Source organism: Atheta coriaria, unplaced genomic scaffold (genome assembly GCF_025399875.1).
Source record: "Atheta coriaria isolate IRGN ID8LTWV9N9 unplaced genomic scaffold, Caltech_Dcor_3.1 hic_scaffold_1_pilon, whole genome shotgun sequence".
In the NCBI taxonomy this organism is placed as follows: domain Eukaryota; kingdom Metazoa; phylum Arthropoda; class Insecta; order Coleoptera; family Staphylinidae; genus Dalotia; species Dalotia coriaria.
The window spans coordinates 6,460,841-6,478,972 of NW_027045443.1; the positions used below are offsets into that span (position 1 = coordinate 6,460,841).

At 45.5% G+C, this 18,132-nt stretch overlaps 7 protein-coding genes across 7 annotated transcripts; 4 read left to right on the forward strand and 3 right to left on the reverse strand.

Moving 5' to 3' along the window:
• Positions 1-295: 295 nt before the first annotated feature.
• On the forward strand, positions 296-2,864 carry LOC135790545 (succinate dehydrogenase [ubiquinone] flavoprotein subunit, mitochondrial-like). Its single transcript, XM_065300783.1, is given in 5 exon segments — positions 296-502; positions 582-828; positions 887-1,915; positions 1,918-2,009; positions 2,065-2,864. Coding segments are annotated over 5 exon segments (1,956 nt in total). The 5' UTR covers positions 296-451; the 3' UTR covers positions 2,602-2,864.
• A 4-nt stretch (positions 2,865-2,868) lies between these two features.
• On the reverse strand, positions 2,869-4,934 carry LOC135793846 (zinc finger protein 665-like). The gene is made up of 5 exons (XM_065304959.1): positions 4,124-4,934; positions 3,997-4,016; positions 3,844-3,914; positions 3,621-3,766; positions 2,869-3,567 (listed from the first exon to the last, which is right to left on the reverse strand). The coding sequence occupies exons 1-5, from the start codon at positions 4,498-4,500 to the stop codon at positions 3,222-3,224; spliced, it is 960 nt and encodes a 319-aa protein (XP_065161031.1). The 5' UTR covers positions 4,501-4,934; the 3' UTR covers positions 2,869-3,221.
• Positions 4,935-5,151: 217 nt separating this feature from the next.
• Positions 5,152-7,339, forward strand: Inos (Inositol-3-phosphate synthase). The gene is given in 4 exon segments (XM_065300792.1): positions 5,152-5,475; positions 5,744-5,916; positions 5,974-6,800; positions 6,803-7,339. Coding segments are annotated over 4 exon segments (1,551 nt in total). The 5' UTR covers positions 5,152-5,352; the 3' UTR covers positions 7,231-7,339.
• Positions 7,340-7,394: 55 nt separating this feature from the next.
• Positions 7,395-9,152, forward strand: LOC135790686 (transmembrane inner ear expressed protein). The gene is made up of 3 exons (XM_065300961.1): positions 7,395-7,645; positions 7,700-7,852; positions 8,560-9,152. The coding sequence occupies exons 1-3, from the start codon at positions 7,516-7,518 to the stop codon at positions 8,724-8,726; spliced, it is 450 nt and encodes a 149-aa protein (XP_065157033.1). The 5' UTR covers positions 7,395-7,515; the 3' UTR covers positions 8,727-9,152.
• Positions 8,740-10,804, reverse strand: Arpc2 (Actin-related protein 2/3 complex, subunit 2). Its single transcript, XM_065300889.1, has 4 exons — positions 10,588-10,804; positions 10,282-10,375; positions 9,918-10,204; positions 8,740-9,849 (listed from the first exon to the last, which is right to left on the reverse strand). The coding sequence occupies exons 1-4, from the start codon at positions 10,659-10,661 to the stop codon at positions 9,423-9,425; spliced, it is 882 nt and encodes a 293-aa protein (XP_065156961.1). The 5' UTR covers positions 10,662-10,804; the 3' UTR covers positions 8,740-9,422.
• Positions 10,805-11,335: 531 nt separating this feature from the next.
• On the forward strand, positions 11,336-15,750 carry LOC135790658 (UPF0047 protein YjbQ). Its single transcript, XM_065300936.1, is given in 4 exon segments — positions 11,336-11,882; positions 11,885-11,968; positions 12,319-12,455; positions 12,522-15,750. Coding segments are annotated over 4 exon segments (510 nt in total). The 5' UTR covers positions 11,336-11,809; the 3' UTR covers positions 12,738-15,750.
• Positions 15,680-18,098, reverse strand: LOC135793855 (uncharacterized). Its single transcript, XM_065304971.1, is given in 5 exon segments — positions 15,680-16,123; positions 16,187-16,863; positions 16,866-17,045; positions 17,370-17,509; positions 17,909-18,098. Coding segments are annotated over 5 exon segments (1,314 nt in total). The 5' UTR covers positions 17,992-18,098; the 3' UTR covers positions 15,680-15,889.
• Positions 18,099-18,132: the final 34 nt, after the last annotated feature.

The following is an 18,132-nucleotide window of genomic DNA, read 5'->3' on the forward strand; positions in this document are numbered from 1 at the left end:
TTATTATCTGATTATCTAGCGGATTATTATTCGCGTCAGTTTTTGTAAAAAAAAAAACAGAAAATCGCAAATGGCGAATTACTGCATGAAATTAAATACGATTTAAACAAAAACAAATGACTATTCCGAAGGAAATTTGACTACCTATGATAGTGTACTTCGTATTAGTTGTGTTTAGATCAGATGATTAAGAATTCGCGACCAAACACAAACAGCACACATCGTTAGGTAATGAATTCATGTTGATAACCCCAAGTATAGCGGAGGCGCGCGTCGCACACACAGCAACACGGTGCTCACCGTCCGTGTACGCGAGTGTGCGCGCCGCGGTGTATTTTTTCGTTGCCAGCCAGTACAGCGCAAACCTGAGCGCCCGAAACAACGTGCCGCACCAGCAAATCCACTCGAATCGAATAACAGCGCACAGGAGGGCCACAAGGGCTTTCGCACCATGAGCACAATCTTGAAATTTTCGCAGGCGTCGGCGCTGGTCGGCTCGAAGGTGAGTACTTACAGTACTAACCCTAATTTCCACACTAGACCATTTCGCATTACATAATACGTGTTGCGTGTGTGCACAGATTGGCCTGTGTCGCGCTGCCGGCAGCCGTGCTCTTCACGTTTCGGCGGACCGTCGCAGCAATAAGGACTCCACGTATGGTGTCGTTGACCATACATATGATGCGGTCGTGGTGGGCGCCGGCGGCGCAGGTCTACGTGCTGCTTTCGGGCTCGTCGCTGAAGGCTTCAAAACCGCGGTTATCACGAAGTTGTTTCCAACTAGGTCGCATACTGTTGCCGCACAGGGTGGTATCAATGCCGCTGTTGGTAAGTTCACCGTATATTCTTTATTTACTCTTATTTAAAACAACAACCATCATTGCAGGAAGTATGGAAGCGGATAATTGGCAATGGCACATGTACGATACGGTCAAGGGTTCCGATTGGTTGGGTGACCAGGATGCCATTCACTATATGACCCGTGAAGCTGTCAAGGCTGTGATTGAGTTGGAGAACTACGGTATGCCCTTCTCCCGCACACCAGAAGGAAAGATTTACCAGCGTGCGTTCGGTGGTCAATCGTTGAAATATGGTAAAGGCGGTCAAGCGCATCGTACCTGCTGCGTTGCTGATCGGACTGGTCACAGTCTCCTACACACCCTCTATGGTCAATCGTTAAGATACGACTGCAACTATTTCGTAGAATATTTCGCGTTGGATTTACTAATGGAAGATGGAGAATGCCGAGGTGTGATTGCGCTTTGCCTCGAAGACGGAACCATTCATAGGTTCCGAGCGAAGAACACCGTGCTTGCAACTGGTGGGTATGGCAGGGCATATTTCTCTTGTACTTCTGCGCACACTTGCACCGGTGATGGTTCTGCGATGGTTACCCGCGCTGGTCTTCAAAATGAAGATCTCGAGTTTGTACAGTTCCATCCGACTGGTATTTACACCGCTGGATGTTTGATTACTGAAGGTTGTCGCGGTGAGGGTGGTTACCTTGTAAATTCCAAGGGTGAACGTTTCATGGAGCGTTATGCTCCAGTTGCGAAAGATTTAGCTTCCCGGGATGTCGTTTCGAGGAGTATGACGATTGAAATCCGCGAAGGACGTGGTTGTGGCCCCGATAAAGACCACGTTCATTTACAACTGCATCACTTGCCCGCTGAGCAACTTCATCAGCGTTTGCCAGGTATTTCCGAGACAGCGATGATCTTTGCTGGCGTGGATGTTACCAGAGAGCCGATTCCGGTGTTACCAACTGTGCATTACAACATGGGAGGAGTTCCTACTAACTACAGGGGTCAGGTACTGCGTAATACTGATGGTACTGATCAAATCGTTCGTGGCTTGTACGCTGCGGGTGAGGCGTCTTGTTCCAGCGTGCATGGTGCCAATCGACTTGGCGCTAACTCCTGCTTGATTTGGTCGTTTTCGGGCGAGCATGTGCTAAGACCATTGCGGAAACATCGAAACCAGGAGATAAAATCGGTGAATTGTCCAAGGTAAACAAAAATTTATTTAAAAAACTTGCTTTACTAACTTCCAAAACAATTTTAGAATGCCGGTGAGAAAACCATTGCGAACGTTGACCGTTTACGCTATGCCAATGGTTCGGTACCAACCGCCAATCTTCGCCTGCGTATGCAAAAGTCAATGCAAACGAACGCGGCCGTTTTCCGCACGGCCGAAACCCTCCAGGAGGGCTGCAGGCAAATGAAAGAGCTCTACAAAGAGTTGGATGATCTAAAGGTGAGCGATCGCTCGCTAGTCTGGAACTCCGACTTGGTCGAGAGTCTTGAACTGCAGAACTTGATGCTCTGCGCGATGCAGACGGTAATCGGCGCCGAAAACCGTAAAGAATCACGCGGTGCGCACGCCCGTGAAGATTTCAAAACGAGGCTGGATGAATTCGACTACAGCAAGCCTTTGGAAGGCCAGCAGCGTGTCGATTACGACAAACACTGGCGCAAGCATACGCTCACCACCATGGACGAAAAGACCGGTGCCGTCGACATCAAGTACCGGCCCGTCATTGACGAAACGCTCGACCAGAAGGAGTGCGCCACCGTGCCGCCAACGATCCGATCATACTAGGCTCTTACAGCTAAAATGTACTTAATTAATTTACATTTACACTTACACAACATACATACACACACTCACGCCACAGTATGATTGCCATTTAACGTGTCAAGTTATTTATTCTCGAGCGACGTAATTATTTATTGTTTAGTTTCAATGCGGTGCTGCCTGCTGTGCCGGAAAGTATTACGATCGATTTAGGCGAACACTTATCCTGCGGTGAGGGGGGGAGGGCGAACGGTGTTGTTATATAAAAATATACAATTTTCATTCGAGCTGTTGTTGGGTGATCGAAAATATATTTAACCGATATACAAGACAACAATTCTTGTGTTAAACGTGATAGAATTTTATGTTACTGGATTACTTAGATTGTAGTGCGTTCGCGCACTTGGTCCATTTCACCATCGCCGCGATCTGTGGGCGCTGCGTCGATTATTTCAACTAAAGGTTCGATTGTCAGATAGTTTATATCCCCATATGGCAGGTTCGATAAATCATAGTTGTCTCCGACTGCGTCATTTACTAAAACATTGAAAATATGAGGCTTACCGTTTAATATTCAAGATGACGACATCTTACCATCTTTTCTTTCTCTTCTTTACGGGGCCTGCCGCGAAATCGTTTGATTTTCATAGGGTTAATATCCACCTGGGCTTTGGTCTTTTCGGTCGGCCGCGTCCCCGTTTCTCTTCGATCAGATTGTCTAAAGTGATGTGGTCGTCCATTATGACGTCCTCACCTTCCGGTTCGTCATAATCAGCGTCTAGATGGAAGCGGACGCGTGGTTTCGACACGCTGTGATCATTTTCGGCGCTTGTGCCTTCCTCGCATAATTGTTGCTTGCAGTGGTTTGTACGGATGTGTAGCTTTAGTTTGTCCTGCCGGGCGAAATCTTTGCCGCATTGCGCGCAGTTGAAGGGACGCTCGCCGGTGTGCACACGACGATGTCGTATCAAATGCGACGCACGGGAAAAACTACACGTATTGATTAATAATATGTTGCATTGGTGTCAACTGCGACAACTTACAGTTTATCACAAAAATCACATGAAAAGTTTTTATCCTGATGGATTTTCTTGTGTTTTTGAAGATCTTTACGCGCTTTAAAGCTTCGTTTGCATATGTCACACTCGAAGAGTTTGCCGGTTTTGTCCTGTATCGACTCTGCATCGTTCTGCAATGTATTTGGTTTGGTTTTGATTAGATTCGAAAGTACTACAAGGTTGGGAATGTTAATTTGTTGATAAGTACCTCGGAATGTTCGTCCAAATCGATGCACTTAGGTTCTGATATGTTTTTGGTTTTGTCTACCTTTCTACCGTCTGCAAACCGAAATAGACATGCGATAAGAAAGTGCTGATAAGAATGATTGATGAAATTTGTTTGCTTACTTGCTATGAGTACCATTGATTAGGCGTTTCTTCCTTGATGACAGATTTCAACTGCAATCGGAAATGAATGCGTTAGTGTCGCGGCCATGAACTTCCGCTATGCGCGTGCGTACCTGTTGCGTGTGCTTCGGTGTATTTACAGTTGATTGTTGTTCTGGCACAGGCCGGAAATCATCGAATCCTTTACCTCAAGGTCCGAAGCGAGGCGACGGATGATTTGCGTGCGTCCGCCGGGGACGGTCACCCGTCCCCGATACATGAACTCAAGCAGGCGCGCCATGTCATCTCGCAGCACTGTGGGCAACACTACGGTTGGATGTTTGCAAGGGTTCTCCACGAATATGGCCTTGAAGTAGGGGCTACACGCGGAGAGGACCAAACGGTGCGCCCGCAGGAAACCGCCGCGGCACGCGAGTGTGACGTCCATTAACGCATTCTCGGCGTACAAACCGGCGAACAGCTCGCTGAGGTTCGCCAGGTGGTTGGGCCACACGTGCTCCAGCTCGCCGCAGAGCATCCTCGGGGTGGCGCGCGCACTGGTAGACTGTGGCGATCACGAGTTTGACGAAAAAGGGGCTGGTTGGCGAGCGCCCCTGCGGCGCAACGCGCGAGGGCGCCGGGTATCGATTTTGACGGCGGGACGGCCCCTGCTAGCGGACGGACCCCAGCGCGTTACGTTACTTCTTCCCCTAGTTGGGTGCCTAGCAACCCGTGCGCGGCGTACCCCCTTGCGATGAAAAATGTAATGCGGCGCGCGATTGAGACTCAAAACGGAAATTTTTACAATTTTTAAATAACCTAGCGGAATAACTGTTATCTATGTGTACACTCGTTAGAAAACTATGTGAATGTATGAATTTACAAGCAATGTACTTTAATTTGTTTGTTTTGCCGTAATTCTGATGGGAACGAAACGAGAATTTTCAGACTGATATTTAAATTAATGACAGATCATTTCGCTCAGCGCCTACTAATAAACAAATTTGACGAAACTGTTTTGTTCATCAGCCTACTTAGAAAAAGTACCCTCTCTGTCATTTCAATATCAATTGAATTAAAAAAATGTTTTTGCTTTCCGAGCGTAGATTAAAGGTTTTTCCATGTACCTATCAAAAACACGTAGGTAGTACTCAGTAGAATCACCCCAAATGATAAATACTAAAACTGGAACCCGTACCCAGCTGTGTTCCTGTGTCCACGAAGCATATAAAAGTGACGATCGGCTGCACTTCGCGCACAATCACAACCGCGCCGTAGTGCACGACACGCGCGCATAGAATCCAGGCCGATCGATCAACCCACGCGCATCTACCGCCACCATTTAGTTACGCCGCCAACTTGCGCTGCCCTTGGGGAGCACTCTGCCGCCATGGAGGTTCACGTCAACAGCGAGGACGTCGTCTACGACGATGATCATATCACCGCCAAATATATCTATCGCACTACAACGGTCACCAAGACGTTGAACAACGAGGACCAACCGCAGATTACTGTAAGTGCTTCTATTGCGTTCTCAATCAATTATTGCAAACAGAAATATTAACAAAGTCATTAAACGGTCAATTTAAAGTGTTTCATGCAAGAAAATATTCATTTTAAGTAAATTCAGTGTGTGTTGTTTGTCTATTGAGATAATTTGCGACCTTGGTGCTATCCGAACAGGGTTGGGACCAGTTGCAATAATCAATATTGTTTATTCAAACAAGTTTGCAATGTAAACAAACCGAAATTTGAGTAGGTACATATTGCGCATTTTACAGGTAACACCGGAAAATGTCGAATTATCGATTCGAACCGAGCGTAAAGTACCAAAATTGGGTATTATGTTGGTTGGATGGGGCGGGAACAATGGTAGCACCTTAACGGCTGCTCTTTTGGCTAACCGCAATCAATTGCAATGGGATACAAAGAAGGGTACTCAAACGGCAAACTGGTAACCTCCAAAAATCAATTGTTTTACACAAATATTGACATTATGCAATAACTTCAGGTACGGTTCCATAACCCAATCATCGACGATCCGCCTTGGGTCAGATGAGGACGGTAAAGATGTCTACATACCGTTAAAATCAATGCTACCAATGGTGGATCCCAATGACATTGCCATCGATGGCTGGGACATTTCCAATACAAACCTCTACGCGTCCTGTAAACGCGCTGCTGTCTTAGAACCACATTTACTGAACCAACTTCAATCTGACTTGGAGCAGCTTCAGCCACGATCGTCAATCTACGACGCGGATTTCATTGCTTTGAATCAAGCCGACAGAGCGAACAATCTCATCATGGGCGATAAACTGGAGCAGGTACAAACAATCTGTAACGATATCGAGGATTTCCGGTCGAAATCCGGAGTGGATCGTGTGATTGTCCTCTGGACTGCTAATACGGAACGTTTCTGCGAAGTCATCGACGGGATTCATGACACTGCCGAACATCTGGCGGAAGCAATCGCTTCAAATCACGAGGAAATTTCTCCATCGGCCCTGTTTGCGTACGCGTCTATTTTATCCGGTTGTGCGTACATCAATGGATCACCACAGAACACATTCCTACCCGGTATTATTGATTTGGCCGAACGCCGTGGCGTATTTATAGCTGGCGATGATTTTAAATCAGGCCAGACGAAATTGAAGAGTGTTCTGGTTGATTTCCTCGTCGGAGCAGGTCTTAAACCTGTCAGTATTGTCAGTTACAATCACCTGGGGAACAACGACGGCAAGAACCTATCTTCACCGCGACAATTTCGATCCAAGGAGATAACCAAATCAAATATTGTTGACGATATGATCGAATCCAATTCGATACTCTATGGTCCCGGGAGAAACCCGATCATTGTGTGGTAATCAAATATGTACCCTATGTTGGTGATTCCAAGCGTGCCTTGGATGAATACACCTCGGAGATCATGCTTGGTGGACTCAACACCATCGTGGTTCACAATACTTGTGAAGATTCCCTTCTCGCCGCTCCTATTATACTTGACCTTCTGATATTGACCGAATTCTGCATGCGTGTGCAGTTCAAACGTGTTGACGACGCCGACTATTCAACTTTCTATCCGATTCTGTCAATTCTGAGTTATTTGTGCAAGGCACCTTTGGTCCCTAAGGATACTCCGGTTGTGAATTCGTTATTCAAGCAGCGCATGTGTATTGAGAATGTCCTGCGTGCCTGCCTTGGTTTACCGCCGGATAGTAACATGCTCCTGGAGTGTAAAGCTCTCACCCTGATGAAGACTACCTAGATTAATCAAAACCAACCCCAAGGCCAAAATAATTGGATATATTTTATGTGTAGAGCGAGTGGATTGTTGAAAAGATAGAGAAGAAATAAATATTTTGCTGGTCCTTTAATTTTTATGTGTTGTGCAACACCCTGTATGAAAATGTCCGTCATTAATTACGAATTCACGCGCCCCGAAGGTGTGTCTCGATTATCCGGCGCACCTTTTATGAAATTCCACCTGTATTTCTAGTTTCTAGTCAGTTGTAGCTGTTGTGACAAGCAGCGAATACCCTCGCATCAGAAAATGGCGACGTTCCATCCAAATCCCAATATTCAAGCAACAGAGCCATGGATTGAACACGCTGCACTTCCGGGTCATCCATTTCGGGTTTGGCACGTGGGCATGTTTTGTCTGGCGGGTTTTATTGCCGCAGGCAAGTTTATTCGTTATTTTTGCAATGGAATTTTGATTGAAATTTCATTTCTAGTCATTTTGGTGTGTTGCTGTGTCAAACTACGAATACCGCGCACGAAACAGGAAATCGAAGCGAATTACCATCGCAAGAAACTGGTTTCGAAGTTTAAGGCGAGGATCAAGCTGATTCAGAATCAGGATATGGACGAAATGGACTTGAAGAAAGGTATTTGCGTTATTGCTATTACTTATTTAATGAAGGCCTGACAATTTAGTTAATTTGTAAATATCACCGGAAACTATTTCTTTGATTTGGGTTTTCGTTCGGCGGGCTTGGAGCGGCTACTGACGGTCTCGTTACTTGCGCTGCTGCTCCCACGATTCGTTCGCAGCATGTTTTGTCTTACAGTCTCTAGAATCTCTTCCACGTTGGGTGGTCGTCGAATACGCGGCTGGGACGGTTTGGGGCTCCTGCTAGTTCGTTTCGTGGTGTTACTTTGTGGCTTGGTTACACCTTGCGGCATTTTCAAGCCTTTTTCCTTCTGGGGACGTCTCCAGAAAAGGCTCCGAATCATTCCAACGAAAGTCTGCAGCCCAAAATCGAACACGCTCGTCCGGACGCGCGGCGACATTGCTGGAGCAGGTGACAAACTCGATTCACTGCTCTGTGAGGATGCCATTGAAATTTCGGACGCTCTGGAGCCGATGGATGTGTTGGATTTGCTTGAACGTGAGGCGCAAAGTGTGCTCTCCGACTCCGCCTTACTGGATACAGTCGAAGGTTTTTACTGGTGCCATTATGGGTGTAATTTCGTGATTGAAAATTGTTAATTTCGGTATGGTCTAAAACTGAGAATTGATATTTACTGAATGACAGCTGCCTACACATTGAATTTTGTTACATGAGCGTTTTTTTGTTTGTTTTTGTTGTAGCCATGGATATCATCCAAGATGACTACCGCAATGAGAGCCGCCATATTGAATTACTTTCTGCGCATTGCAGCACGGCGGATATTGGACCAACCCGACGCGGCATAGGCAACTTATTTAGTTTAATCAAATTCGGGCGTAATATCCATCCGAACATTACACATTCTTAAACATCACGCACCGTCATTTTTCAAACAATTTTATTCATCACAACTATCAGTAAGTAGAAACCATCGCGTTCCATTTCTAGATGGTTTCTTCACAAATGCGCATTCCTAGCGTGTACGTGTCCTAGGTTAGGTAAAATTATCAACAGTAGAAAATTACATTCCGGGTGAATTATAGCATCAATACGATAATTATAAGAGGAAGCACTCATTATTTACAAATTAGTTTTAAAGGAATTGCATGCGATCATGATTGACTCTTTGCAGCACAATAATACACTAAAATTAATACTCATACTCGTACAATTATTAATAATAAAATTCGGTCTCGTGATTGTTTATCGTTATTTTTGGTGTCAAACCGCAGCTCTATGTACATGTAAAATGTAAATTGTAGAAAATCGTTGAAGGAATAAAATAGAAACAAGATGGGTGCCGCTTAATACAATTAGAAAAAAACATAGCGCTGGAAATTAGTTAAATAGTACATAGTAACCTAATTGATTTGAATGTTATTTCTTTTTCTTCTTTAAATAGTTTAGTGAAGGCGCGATAGATGAGAGCGCAATGTTGCTTGCAAGTTGTGTGCGGCGAAAAACGTCGCCGATTACATGGATCAATCTCGTCGGACGAATGTTCTCCTCTGAAAGGTAAAAATCAAACATAAACGTCTCCATCTTGAATTTGAAAACAAGAAACTCACGTTATAGTCTTCTTGTCAGTTGATTTGTTCTCTGGGCGTGCGCGGTTCAGCACTTTCAGGAACTCGGAGGTCTTGGCCCGCATCCGACTATGAATGTACGACTTAGAGCACTTAATATGATAGTGCAAGTAGTGACGGAACATGTGAATCAAATTGATGGTGTTATCGCGCGTGTTGCGCGCCGTATGCCGTGGAAATAGTACGAATGTTACATAGCCGACATTGTTGTCCACGACAGCGTCGGTGTTGGCAAGCTCACGTGGCGGTTCTCGATGGCTGAAGAGCACAGGTGGCGCTGTATGCGAAGCGCGCAGACCTTCCTTTAATTCCTGCATGAACACCTTGCCGATAATCACGTCATCTTCGTCGCGAAACCGCGTCGAGAAGACGACAGTCACCCTATCAGCTTTCGCCTCCACATATCTAAGATGTAAGATGTTGATATGAGTTATTTACTTGTTTATCAGACATTTAGATTGATTTTGACTCACAGTGTCTCATCGCAGCGATAATGAATAACCGCGCGCTTCTGTCCATCGTCTCCTGCCTCCTGAAAATCGAAATACTTCTCGAAGACGGATGCGAAGCAGTTGCGCTTGAGGAGGCCGATCTTCCGGACAGTTTCCTGCCAATTGTCGCCGATATTCTCCAAATCGACCAGCAATGTGACGTTGTAGCCGTCTTCGGGTGCGGTTAGCAGTGAACCGTATTCGCGCTTCAGCAACTCGTCGGCGCCGTGTTCCTGCAGTTCTTTGTAGAACTTAAGACTGATACTAATCTATAAGCAAACAGGGAAACAAAAGTGAGGTTAACGCCGCGCAACCCTTAATAATAAACCATCCCCAGTTTACTAACCCGAATCTTCGTCTTGTCGTTGTTCACATTCGAAATACGATAGAGGCCTCCGTCGAAGTCGGCCACAGTCACGTCGATCGAGTCGTTTTTCACCCTGCAATCGTCAGACGATTAATGAAAACAGCAAAGAAACAAATGGATATGACACATTTCGTGAGTCACTTTTGGGCAGGTTTTAACAAATGCGGACGTCGTTTTGGGCGAGTTCGAAGCGGCCAACAAACAACACGCCCAAAACGCGTACGGCTGATAAGGAGCGGGCGCCGGGGCGCCGATTTGAAGCCCCATTTTTCGGCGAACACTCACCCGGCCAGCGAGTTCTTGATCTTGACGGTGAGCGTCTCCTCCACGACGCGATTGTTGATCTCCAGCAGGATCATCTCGGACAGCACACACCCAGCTAGCACACCTATTTCAGCGCGTTATCAATCGGCGACAGCTTAGCCTACTCTTATTTAGCGGCGGTGGCGGGTGGCGAGGCCCGTGCTCTACCGTACACACAACACTCACCGCGGGAGTACAAGGACGGGCTACAATTGCGCATGCAGTCGATGTGCGCATGCGTGCTATGATGACTTGCCTACGAAGTTTTATCCATGTTATTTGGATGAATGCGGTTTTAGAATTCAATGTTTTCGTTAAAAACTAAATTAATTGAGTGGAAGTTGCTAACCAAGTAGTTGTTGGAGCTTAATTTGTTGATTGTTTAGTTAGTGATATTGTTAATTGTGGTATATACTTGAAAAATGTGATTTATGTGAGTTGCGCATGTTGAAGTTTGAAGTAGGTGGGTATGAAGTCCGCGCCCTTCGTGTTTGTTCGTGTAGCAGCGGTTTAAAGTTTGCGCTGTTGTCAGTCGCACAAATTACATGAAATTTAACTACATTCTTGTACAATTTACGTAAAAAGTAGACAAATGATAAGGTTTAGCGTAAATTAAGTGATAAATCGGTGAGTTGAGAGACAGTTTGTGATACTTGTAAGATGTTTGAATTTGATTGGCGAGTGGGGAGGCAACGGCGCGCGCGCTCAGATGCGACCGGCCGCATACTGCGGCAAGTGGAGTGGCGCGACTGGCGTCGTACGTGCGTCGTACGCCCGTGTGGGCAGTGTTGGCCCGTGTGGTAACCTTTCATTTCTTGTCGCGCAGAGCGAGCAGCGCACAGCGCAGAGAGGAGCGTCGCGCAGCCGAACCGCCGAGCCCTCCTCGACACGCACGTAACGCCAGCCGCCCGCCGTTGGGCCGCCGTCCGCCGTCCGCGCGATGTGCCGCTCATGATAATGACCCGGTCTTGGTGCGCGGAATCCGGCGGTTGAGCAAACGCGGCGCCCACACAGCCGCCTCCAGCGAGCGAGCGCGTCGGTCCGTCGTCGTCGTGTGCCCCGTGGTTAGTGGGGTGTTGTGTGTGCACGCGCGCGCGCCCCCGTGTGTGCGTGTGTATCGTTCCTTCTTCGTGCGCGACCTGGTGCCGTTGCGAAACGGAAAACAATCACGCTGGCGACGAACAACAGCGACAGCAAATCGAACATGGCCTCGTCCGCCAAGATCCTGCAGACGAACTCGGCCTGGTTCCAGAAGAAGATCAACCTGCGGCCGCAGCATCGGGCGTGCATCTCGTCACCGAGGAGATCCTCCGGCAGATCCCCGAGCTGACGCAGTTCGCCATGGGGCTGTGTCACGTCCAAAGTGAGCCCCGGGGCGGCGGCGGCGCTGCGGCAGCGGCGCGCACCACCCTGTATACGCGTGACGTGCCGCCGTCCGCGCCGCACGCACATTACCACCCACCTACACCTACACCTACTTAGCCTACTAGCCTAAATACGCACGCTGCCCCCGACTGCATGCGGGGCGGCGCGCCGCACATCAATTACCCACAAATACAAACAATGCGCCCAGCAAATTATCACTGCCGCCAACAAAACATATCAAAACACGATTAGAAAATCAATAGCAACCGCCAATAGCAACAATATTCTTCAAATATTTCTCAACTTTATTCTTAATGTTTATTCGTTTCTCTGCTTCCGCCTCTTTAGTTCTGCACACGTCGGCGAGCCTGGCGCTCAACGAGAGCTGGGACCCGGACGTGCGGGATGACATGGAGATGATGCTGAACAAGATCGTCCCTGAAGGCCTAGCCTACCGGCACTCCTGCGAGGGCCCCGACGACATGGTCAGTACCCAACATTCCGATCCGATCCGATTCTGATTCGTTATTCATTATTCTGATGCACTTTAGCCGGCGCACGTGAAAGCGTGCTTCCTCGGCTCGTCGCTGACGATCCCTATCACGGAGGGCAAGCTGAACCTGGGCACCTGGCAGGGTGTGTGGCTGTGCGAGCACCGCGACCACGCCGGCTCGCGCAAGCTGCTCATCACGCTGAACGGCTGCCTGCGCGACTCCTCGTGCACGCCTTTATCGCCCGTCAGCCCGATGGCCAGCACGAGCAGTTAGGGAAGGAACTCGGGGCATTCCCTGTCCAAGCACTGAGCCGCCAGGTGCTGGACGCGCGGGAATCGCCTCGAGTCTAAACGCGAACGAACTGTATGTATAGTGGTACTAGTGTCACGCACACACAAACATGAGACAACAGCCGCCGCCGCCGCCACAGCAGCAGCAGCAGCAGCAGCAGCAACAACAACCGATTTTCATGATTGTAATAATGTTAAACAAGCGTCAGCGCAGCGCGGATGCACCTAAGCAAAACCTACTTATAACGATGATGATGTATAACGGTGGAGCGCATTCATTAAAGATATGGACTTAAAAAATCTAATGACAATATGTACATAACGCCTGTGCATCTATTAATTTTAATATTGAAAAACTAGTACTGGTGGTTAAGCGAAAGCTTCGTTTTCTTATCGTTCATATCATCACACACCACACACAGAAACACAACACACACACCTAAGAAACACGACGACGGGTTGCAGAGACGTGCGAATGTCTTCCCGCCGCCTCCGCACGAACGCGACACAGCTTTGTTCATTGAAATCTTGATCATGCACGTGTCTAGTTCGTTACAATCATGCATGGGGGTCATTCTAATGCTTGTTTGATGAACAAAGCTGCGCGCAAGAGTGCGGACATTGAAAGAAGTCCATCCTCTCATTGTATACAACGATTATATTATATTATTGTTACGTTTTTAGTTCGATCGATCACCACCCGAAGCTGTAGCACGAAATTACATGAACTCACAGGGTACTTGGATGACACAAACCACACTCACACAAGACACGACACACTAAACAAATTGACGCATTGACGTGGAGCGGAACGCATATTAGGCAATTTTAAATTTTAAACAAACAAATCGGTAATTATTATAACAACACACACGAATATTATCCATTACGATGCACGTTGTTATTGAGTACACACTGCTGCGCGTGCGTGCGTGTGTTTGGCGACACGCGCACACACCCACACACACATAGATATCAACAATTTTATATTCGACGGTGAAGAGGAAGAAGAAAGTGGCCCCCTAGTAACGAATAATCTCACTCACCGAGCAAGAATCGCTTCGTAGATGAATATTTTTGAGATTCGCCAATACTGTTTCCATCACCACCACCACCACAAAAATCGCCTCTCCCGCCCGCCAGCCCCACACAAATCGATCTTAACTTAAAACAAAAACTTGACGAAATCTGCGAGAGAGCGAACATTTTGCTGATTAAATAAATAATTATGAAATATGCGCGCCTATCCGTCCCTACTTATGATGATTACGATGATGATGATGAGAATGACGAAGCGGATATAAAAAAATGAAAACAATGTTCACTAATTAATAAACAACCTAGTTTGACGTGTTGACGTTGTAAGATGGCGAAGATTGGGCAGAAATTTACATACTTACATTTTAAATAAATTATAACAAACCAGCGATATTGTAAATAGTGTAAAAAGGAAACTTTAACTAAACTGGAGCAAAAACGCCGAGGTGGACAGATGAGACACACAGAAACATAAACAACACACACACCCCCATTACTACAAGACGCAGAGATGTAATTGAGATTAAAATGAATGAGAAACAAGAAGAAGTTGAAAAAAAACACCAACCGCTTCATTATTGTATCAGATAATCAAGTGAATTGGTGCTACTAGTCCTTACACTTAACATATTTTTCGATTTTTGATTCTAGAGACACTTCTGATCGCAATTAATTCATTCATTCTAATACCAAATGATAAGCAATGAAAATAATGTACAAATTCCCCAAACTCTCCGAAGAAGTCATACAATCTTATCGCCCTTGCCGCATTTTCCGCGTATATTCGATTCCTCATCGCATCTCTACTCACAGAGCTCACGAATGCAATAAATACGAAGCGAGTTGGTACACGATTCCATTTATTGTTGTCGTTTTGACTTATTGCTGTTATCGGGCATGAAACCGTCTTAAGATTGTATCACGTTCTTTTCTGCGCGCACCATTCTCGTTTCGGTTTTGTAAGAAAGCAAAAATTAATATTAGAATATTCTCCGAGGATGAACGTAGTTCGTAAAAGTGAGATGCATGAGTACTAAGCAAATAAATGATGAATTAAACCAAATAATAGGCAAAGCAGAGCAAAACCACAGAGAATAAAATTTAAAAAAAATGAAACACTGAGATGAAACATACATTACTACCAGCTTAACGATAAAATGCGAGCATCGAGTGAGTTGTTTGTCAGTTGTAAAACACTGCCACACGTAATAAAAACAAAACCAACAAAAAACAAAGAATAATTAATAATAATTAAATAAAGAATAAAGAAATTTACTAAATTATGATTATCATCATTATTCTTATCGATTGATTTGTATATAGTTGCAAAAAAATAACACCTAAAAATGATGATGAAGAAAGCGATGATTGTTTAAATTTCACGACGATTATTAACTTAATAATTGGCGTCCTTGCCGGCAATGGCGGCGGCGTTATCTTGTCGCCCGCACGGCCAGTGTGTGTTGTAATACGGCAGGCGCCGATTCGTTTAAAGTAAGTACTGAGTACCAAATTGATGATAAACAAAGCAAACAAAATGGTTAAATAATTTTTAAATGAGACACCGACGATGGGTGAGACGTATTGAAACAAGCAAACACACTACCGAAAATAGATGATTATTAAATAATTATGTGAAGCAAATGTGAGACGAAAAATAAGAAATACATATACGAGTATGGCGCCATAACGCGAAACCAAACCAAAAAAAAAACGGGGTAAATAAGTGAATAAAACACACACACACACAATTTAAGAACCGAGAAAATTTAGAGATGAATCATTTCGGCCGATGAAACTTACGTTACGGTTTTCAGTTTCTCGATAATTAGCGAATGAATGAATGAGAACTAAGTAAATAAGAAAAATAATACAAACAAAACCAAATGCAGCCCAATTCGCATCTATATTGTACCTAGGCGCATAATTTGCATAAATAAATATTAAATAATTACTAATCGTCGTTATATCCATTATGCTATGCTTACTTCCAAACAGAAAAATCTATGCTTGCTTTGATTTGGTTTTAGTATTATGTCTCTCTCTCTATTTGTATATCTAAGTCTAAATAACGCATGCGCTTCCGGCATCTAGCCTCTAAACAACACCAGTATCCTCGCTGCTCGCGGGAATCTGGTGCGGGCCGTCACCCTTCGGGTTCACATCCTTGATGCGGTCCTTCACCGCCATGAAACTCGACCGAATCTCTTCCAGCGCCTTGCCCAGCCCGCCTTTGATGTTGTTGAACTCCTGGGTCACCAGTGAGAGGCGACCCATGAGATAATTCAAGTTTTCATCAACTTCACTCATTCTAGTTGTGATGAGACCCACCTACAAATAAAACGAGGTATTTATTTATTTTTTCCTTCAAAGTAGATTGTAGTTGTTACTAACCTTGCTCTTCATGCTGTCCATCACTCCAAGGGATCCATTAACATACGAATCAGTCTGATTCTGGAGTTTGTTCAAAGTATCAGTTGAAGCACTCATCTGTTGATGCATGATGCCAATCTGTCGCCATACCTGATCAATGTCCTTTCCAATCTTTGATGTAAGATTAGCAAGCGCACCTGTTTCACTGTCCAGGATGTTCAACTCGAAGGTATCGAATCTGTCATGAATAGTTGTATTCATTTTATCTCCGTGTTCTTTGATCAAGTGGCCCACCTCCAGTTTGATCTCATGTACACCATATTCGACGCGGCGCTTTGTATCCAACAAGCCTTGTGCTGTTTCCACAAGAATTTCTTCAATCTTTGGAAGAGCGCTGACGTCCTTCTTCAGATCATCATAACCAGTGGCCACGCTATGTGTCAGATTCTCAGTCACTTCACTTAGCTCATTGATGGAATTCAACATGTCGTCATGACGCCTATCCAACTGAGCGACAAATTCTTTGAGTTTTTCCTCGAATGTGGAGGTAACGTGCTCGTTTTGTCCAGCGGCAATATCGTGCAACTCGTCGAAATTCTGCGTGGTTTGATTCTGGAAGTTCAGCAGGTCACCACGTGAAGGCAACTGGGTAATTTTCTGTTCCAAGGTGCCAACTTCACGCAGCACTTGGTTAAGCAGGTTTTATTTTCTTCCACTGCTTTCCCAACACCATTTCCGTCTTTGTAATCAATCGGGACGATTTCCGTGTGGATTTTGTCATTGAATTCGGTCAATTTGTGTTCGTACTGCTGCAGAAGCATCTCGCTACTTGATAGTTGCTTCTTGGTACGTTCGAAGCTTTCGATTGAAGCAGTGTTTGCTTTTTCATGGCATCATTGTCTTTTACGAGTTTTTGAAACCTTCTTCAATCTTTCCGGTTGATTGGGACATATTATTAAGTTTATCTGTAAGTTTTTCATATTTCTAAATTAATTTAGCATTAATTTTATTGACGCATACCTTGAATTGTACGTTGTAGGGTATTGATGTCATCGGGTAGTCGTTTTTCAACTCGGCGACCATATCGATCGTGCTCTGCATTTGATTGCGCTCACGGTCGTCCATGGACATTAAAATCGTCTCCACGCTAGCAATCCGGTCATCCAATCGCAGAGTGGTACCCTTAACGGACTCCAACGATTTCACACGACGCTCCAACATTGTGAAGTTCCTTTTAATTCGTTTCCCAGCGTACGCTCGCGGTACTCATGCCGATCCAATTTATCCTCCAAGCCGCGCATGGTGTGCACCAAGGAAAGAATTGCATCTCGGATATCTTCATTCCTACATCATAACAAAAATGAAATTTGTTATTTGTACCATCTGCGAAAATACCACACACATGCATTCCGAATTATTTTCGGGGTAAACGAACTATTAGAGCGCGTTTTATTTATAACTTCACGCCTCGCGATGGGAGATGAATCTGGAGCAAGCGCTTCCCGAGCGACGAGAGTGTCGTAAAAACATCCATTAATCCACGATGGCGTCCATCCGTCAAGAAATTGGAGCGTCGTCAATGTCTACATAGCAGTTGTTTGTTTTACGAGCGCCGAGCGTGTCCGTTTGTTATAAATATTTACGAAACATAGAGTTGGGTACTACCCTAGGACAACGGCGCGTTGTGTTGACGTGTCGTACATATCGGCATCAGGGACATTTAATTCGTGTATGTGTACTTACGATACAGGCTTGTTCTGTGCTGGTACGGCATCCAGGCGATGGACGGCAATGGCCAGCAGAAGCAGCAGGCAGGACGAGCGCATCTTGAATCCGCGAAGAAACGAAATGGTGGTTATCGCGCCGGCCTGCTATCAGCGCTCGAACTTTTGACCCCGGCCAAGGTTTGCTCAGCCGGCGTCAGCTTTTGATTCCTGGAACCGCACGCGCTTCAAATTAGCATTGTA

Bases quoted from the DNA above. Each gene is read 5' to 3' on its own strand.
- Arpc2 (XM_065300889.1), bottom strand. From the start codon at position 10,661: ATGATCCTGCTGGAGATCAACAATCGCGTCGTGGAGGAGACGCTCACC. The intron at 10,205-10,281 runs GTTAGTAAACTG...GTTTGCTTATAG, and splicing joins ACGACAAGACGAAGATTCGG to ATTAGTATCAGTCTTAAGTT. The intron at 9,850-9,917 runs GTGAGTCAAAAT...CTTACATCTTAG, and splicing joins TATCGCTGCGATGAGACACT to ATATGTGGAGGCGAAAGCTG.
- LOC135793846 (XM_065304959.1), bottom strand. From the start codon at position 4,500: ATGCTCTGCGGCGAGCTGGAGCACGTGTGGCCCAACCACCTGGCGAAC. The intron at 3,915-3,996 runs GTACTCATAGCA...TTCGGTTTGCAG, and splicing joins GAAGAAACGCCTAATCAATG to ACGGTAGAAAGGTAGACAAA. The intron at 3,767-3,843 runs GTACTTATCAAC...AATACATTGCAG, and splicing joins ATTTGGACGAACATTCCGAG to AACGATGCAGAGTCGATACA.
- LOC135790686 (XM_065300961.1), top strand. From the start codon at position 7,516: ATGGCGACGTTCCATCCAAATCCCAATATTCAAGCAACAGAGCCATGG. The intron at 7,646-7,699 runs GCAAGTTTATTC...TTTCATTTCTAG, and splicing joins GGCGGGTTTTATTGCCGCAG to TCATTTTGGTGTGTTGCTGT. The intron at 7,853-8,559 runs GTATTTGCGTTA...TTTTTGTTGTAG, and splicing joins CGAAATGGACTTGAAGAAAG to CCATGGATATCATCCAAGAT.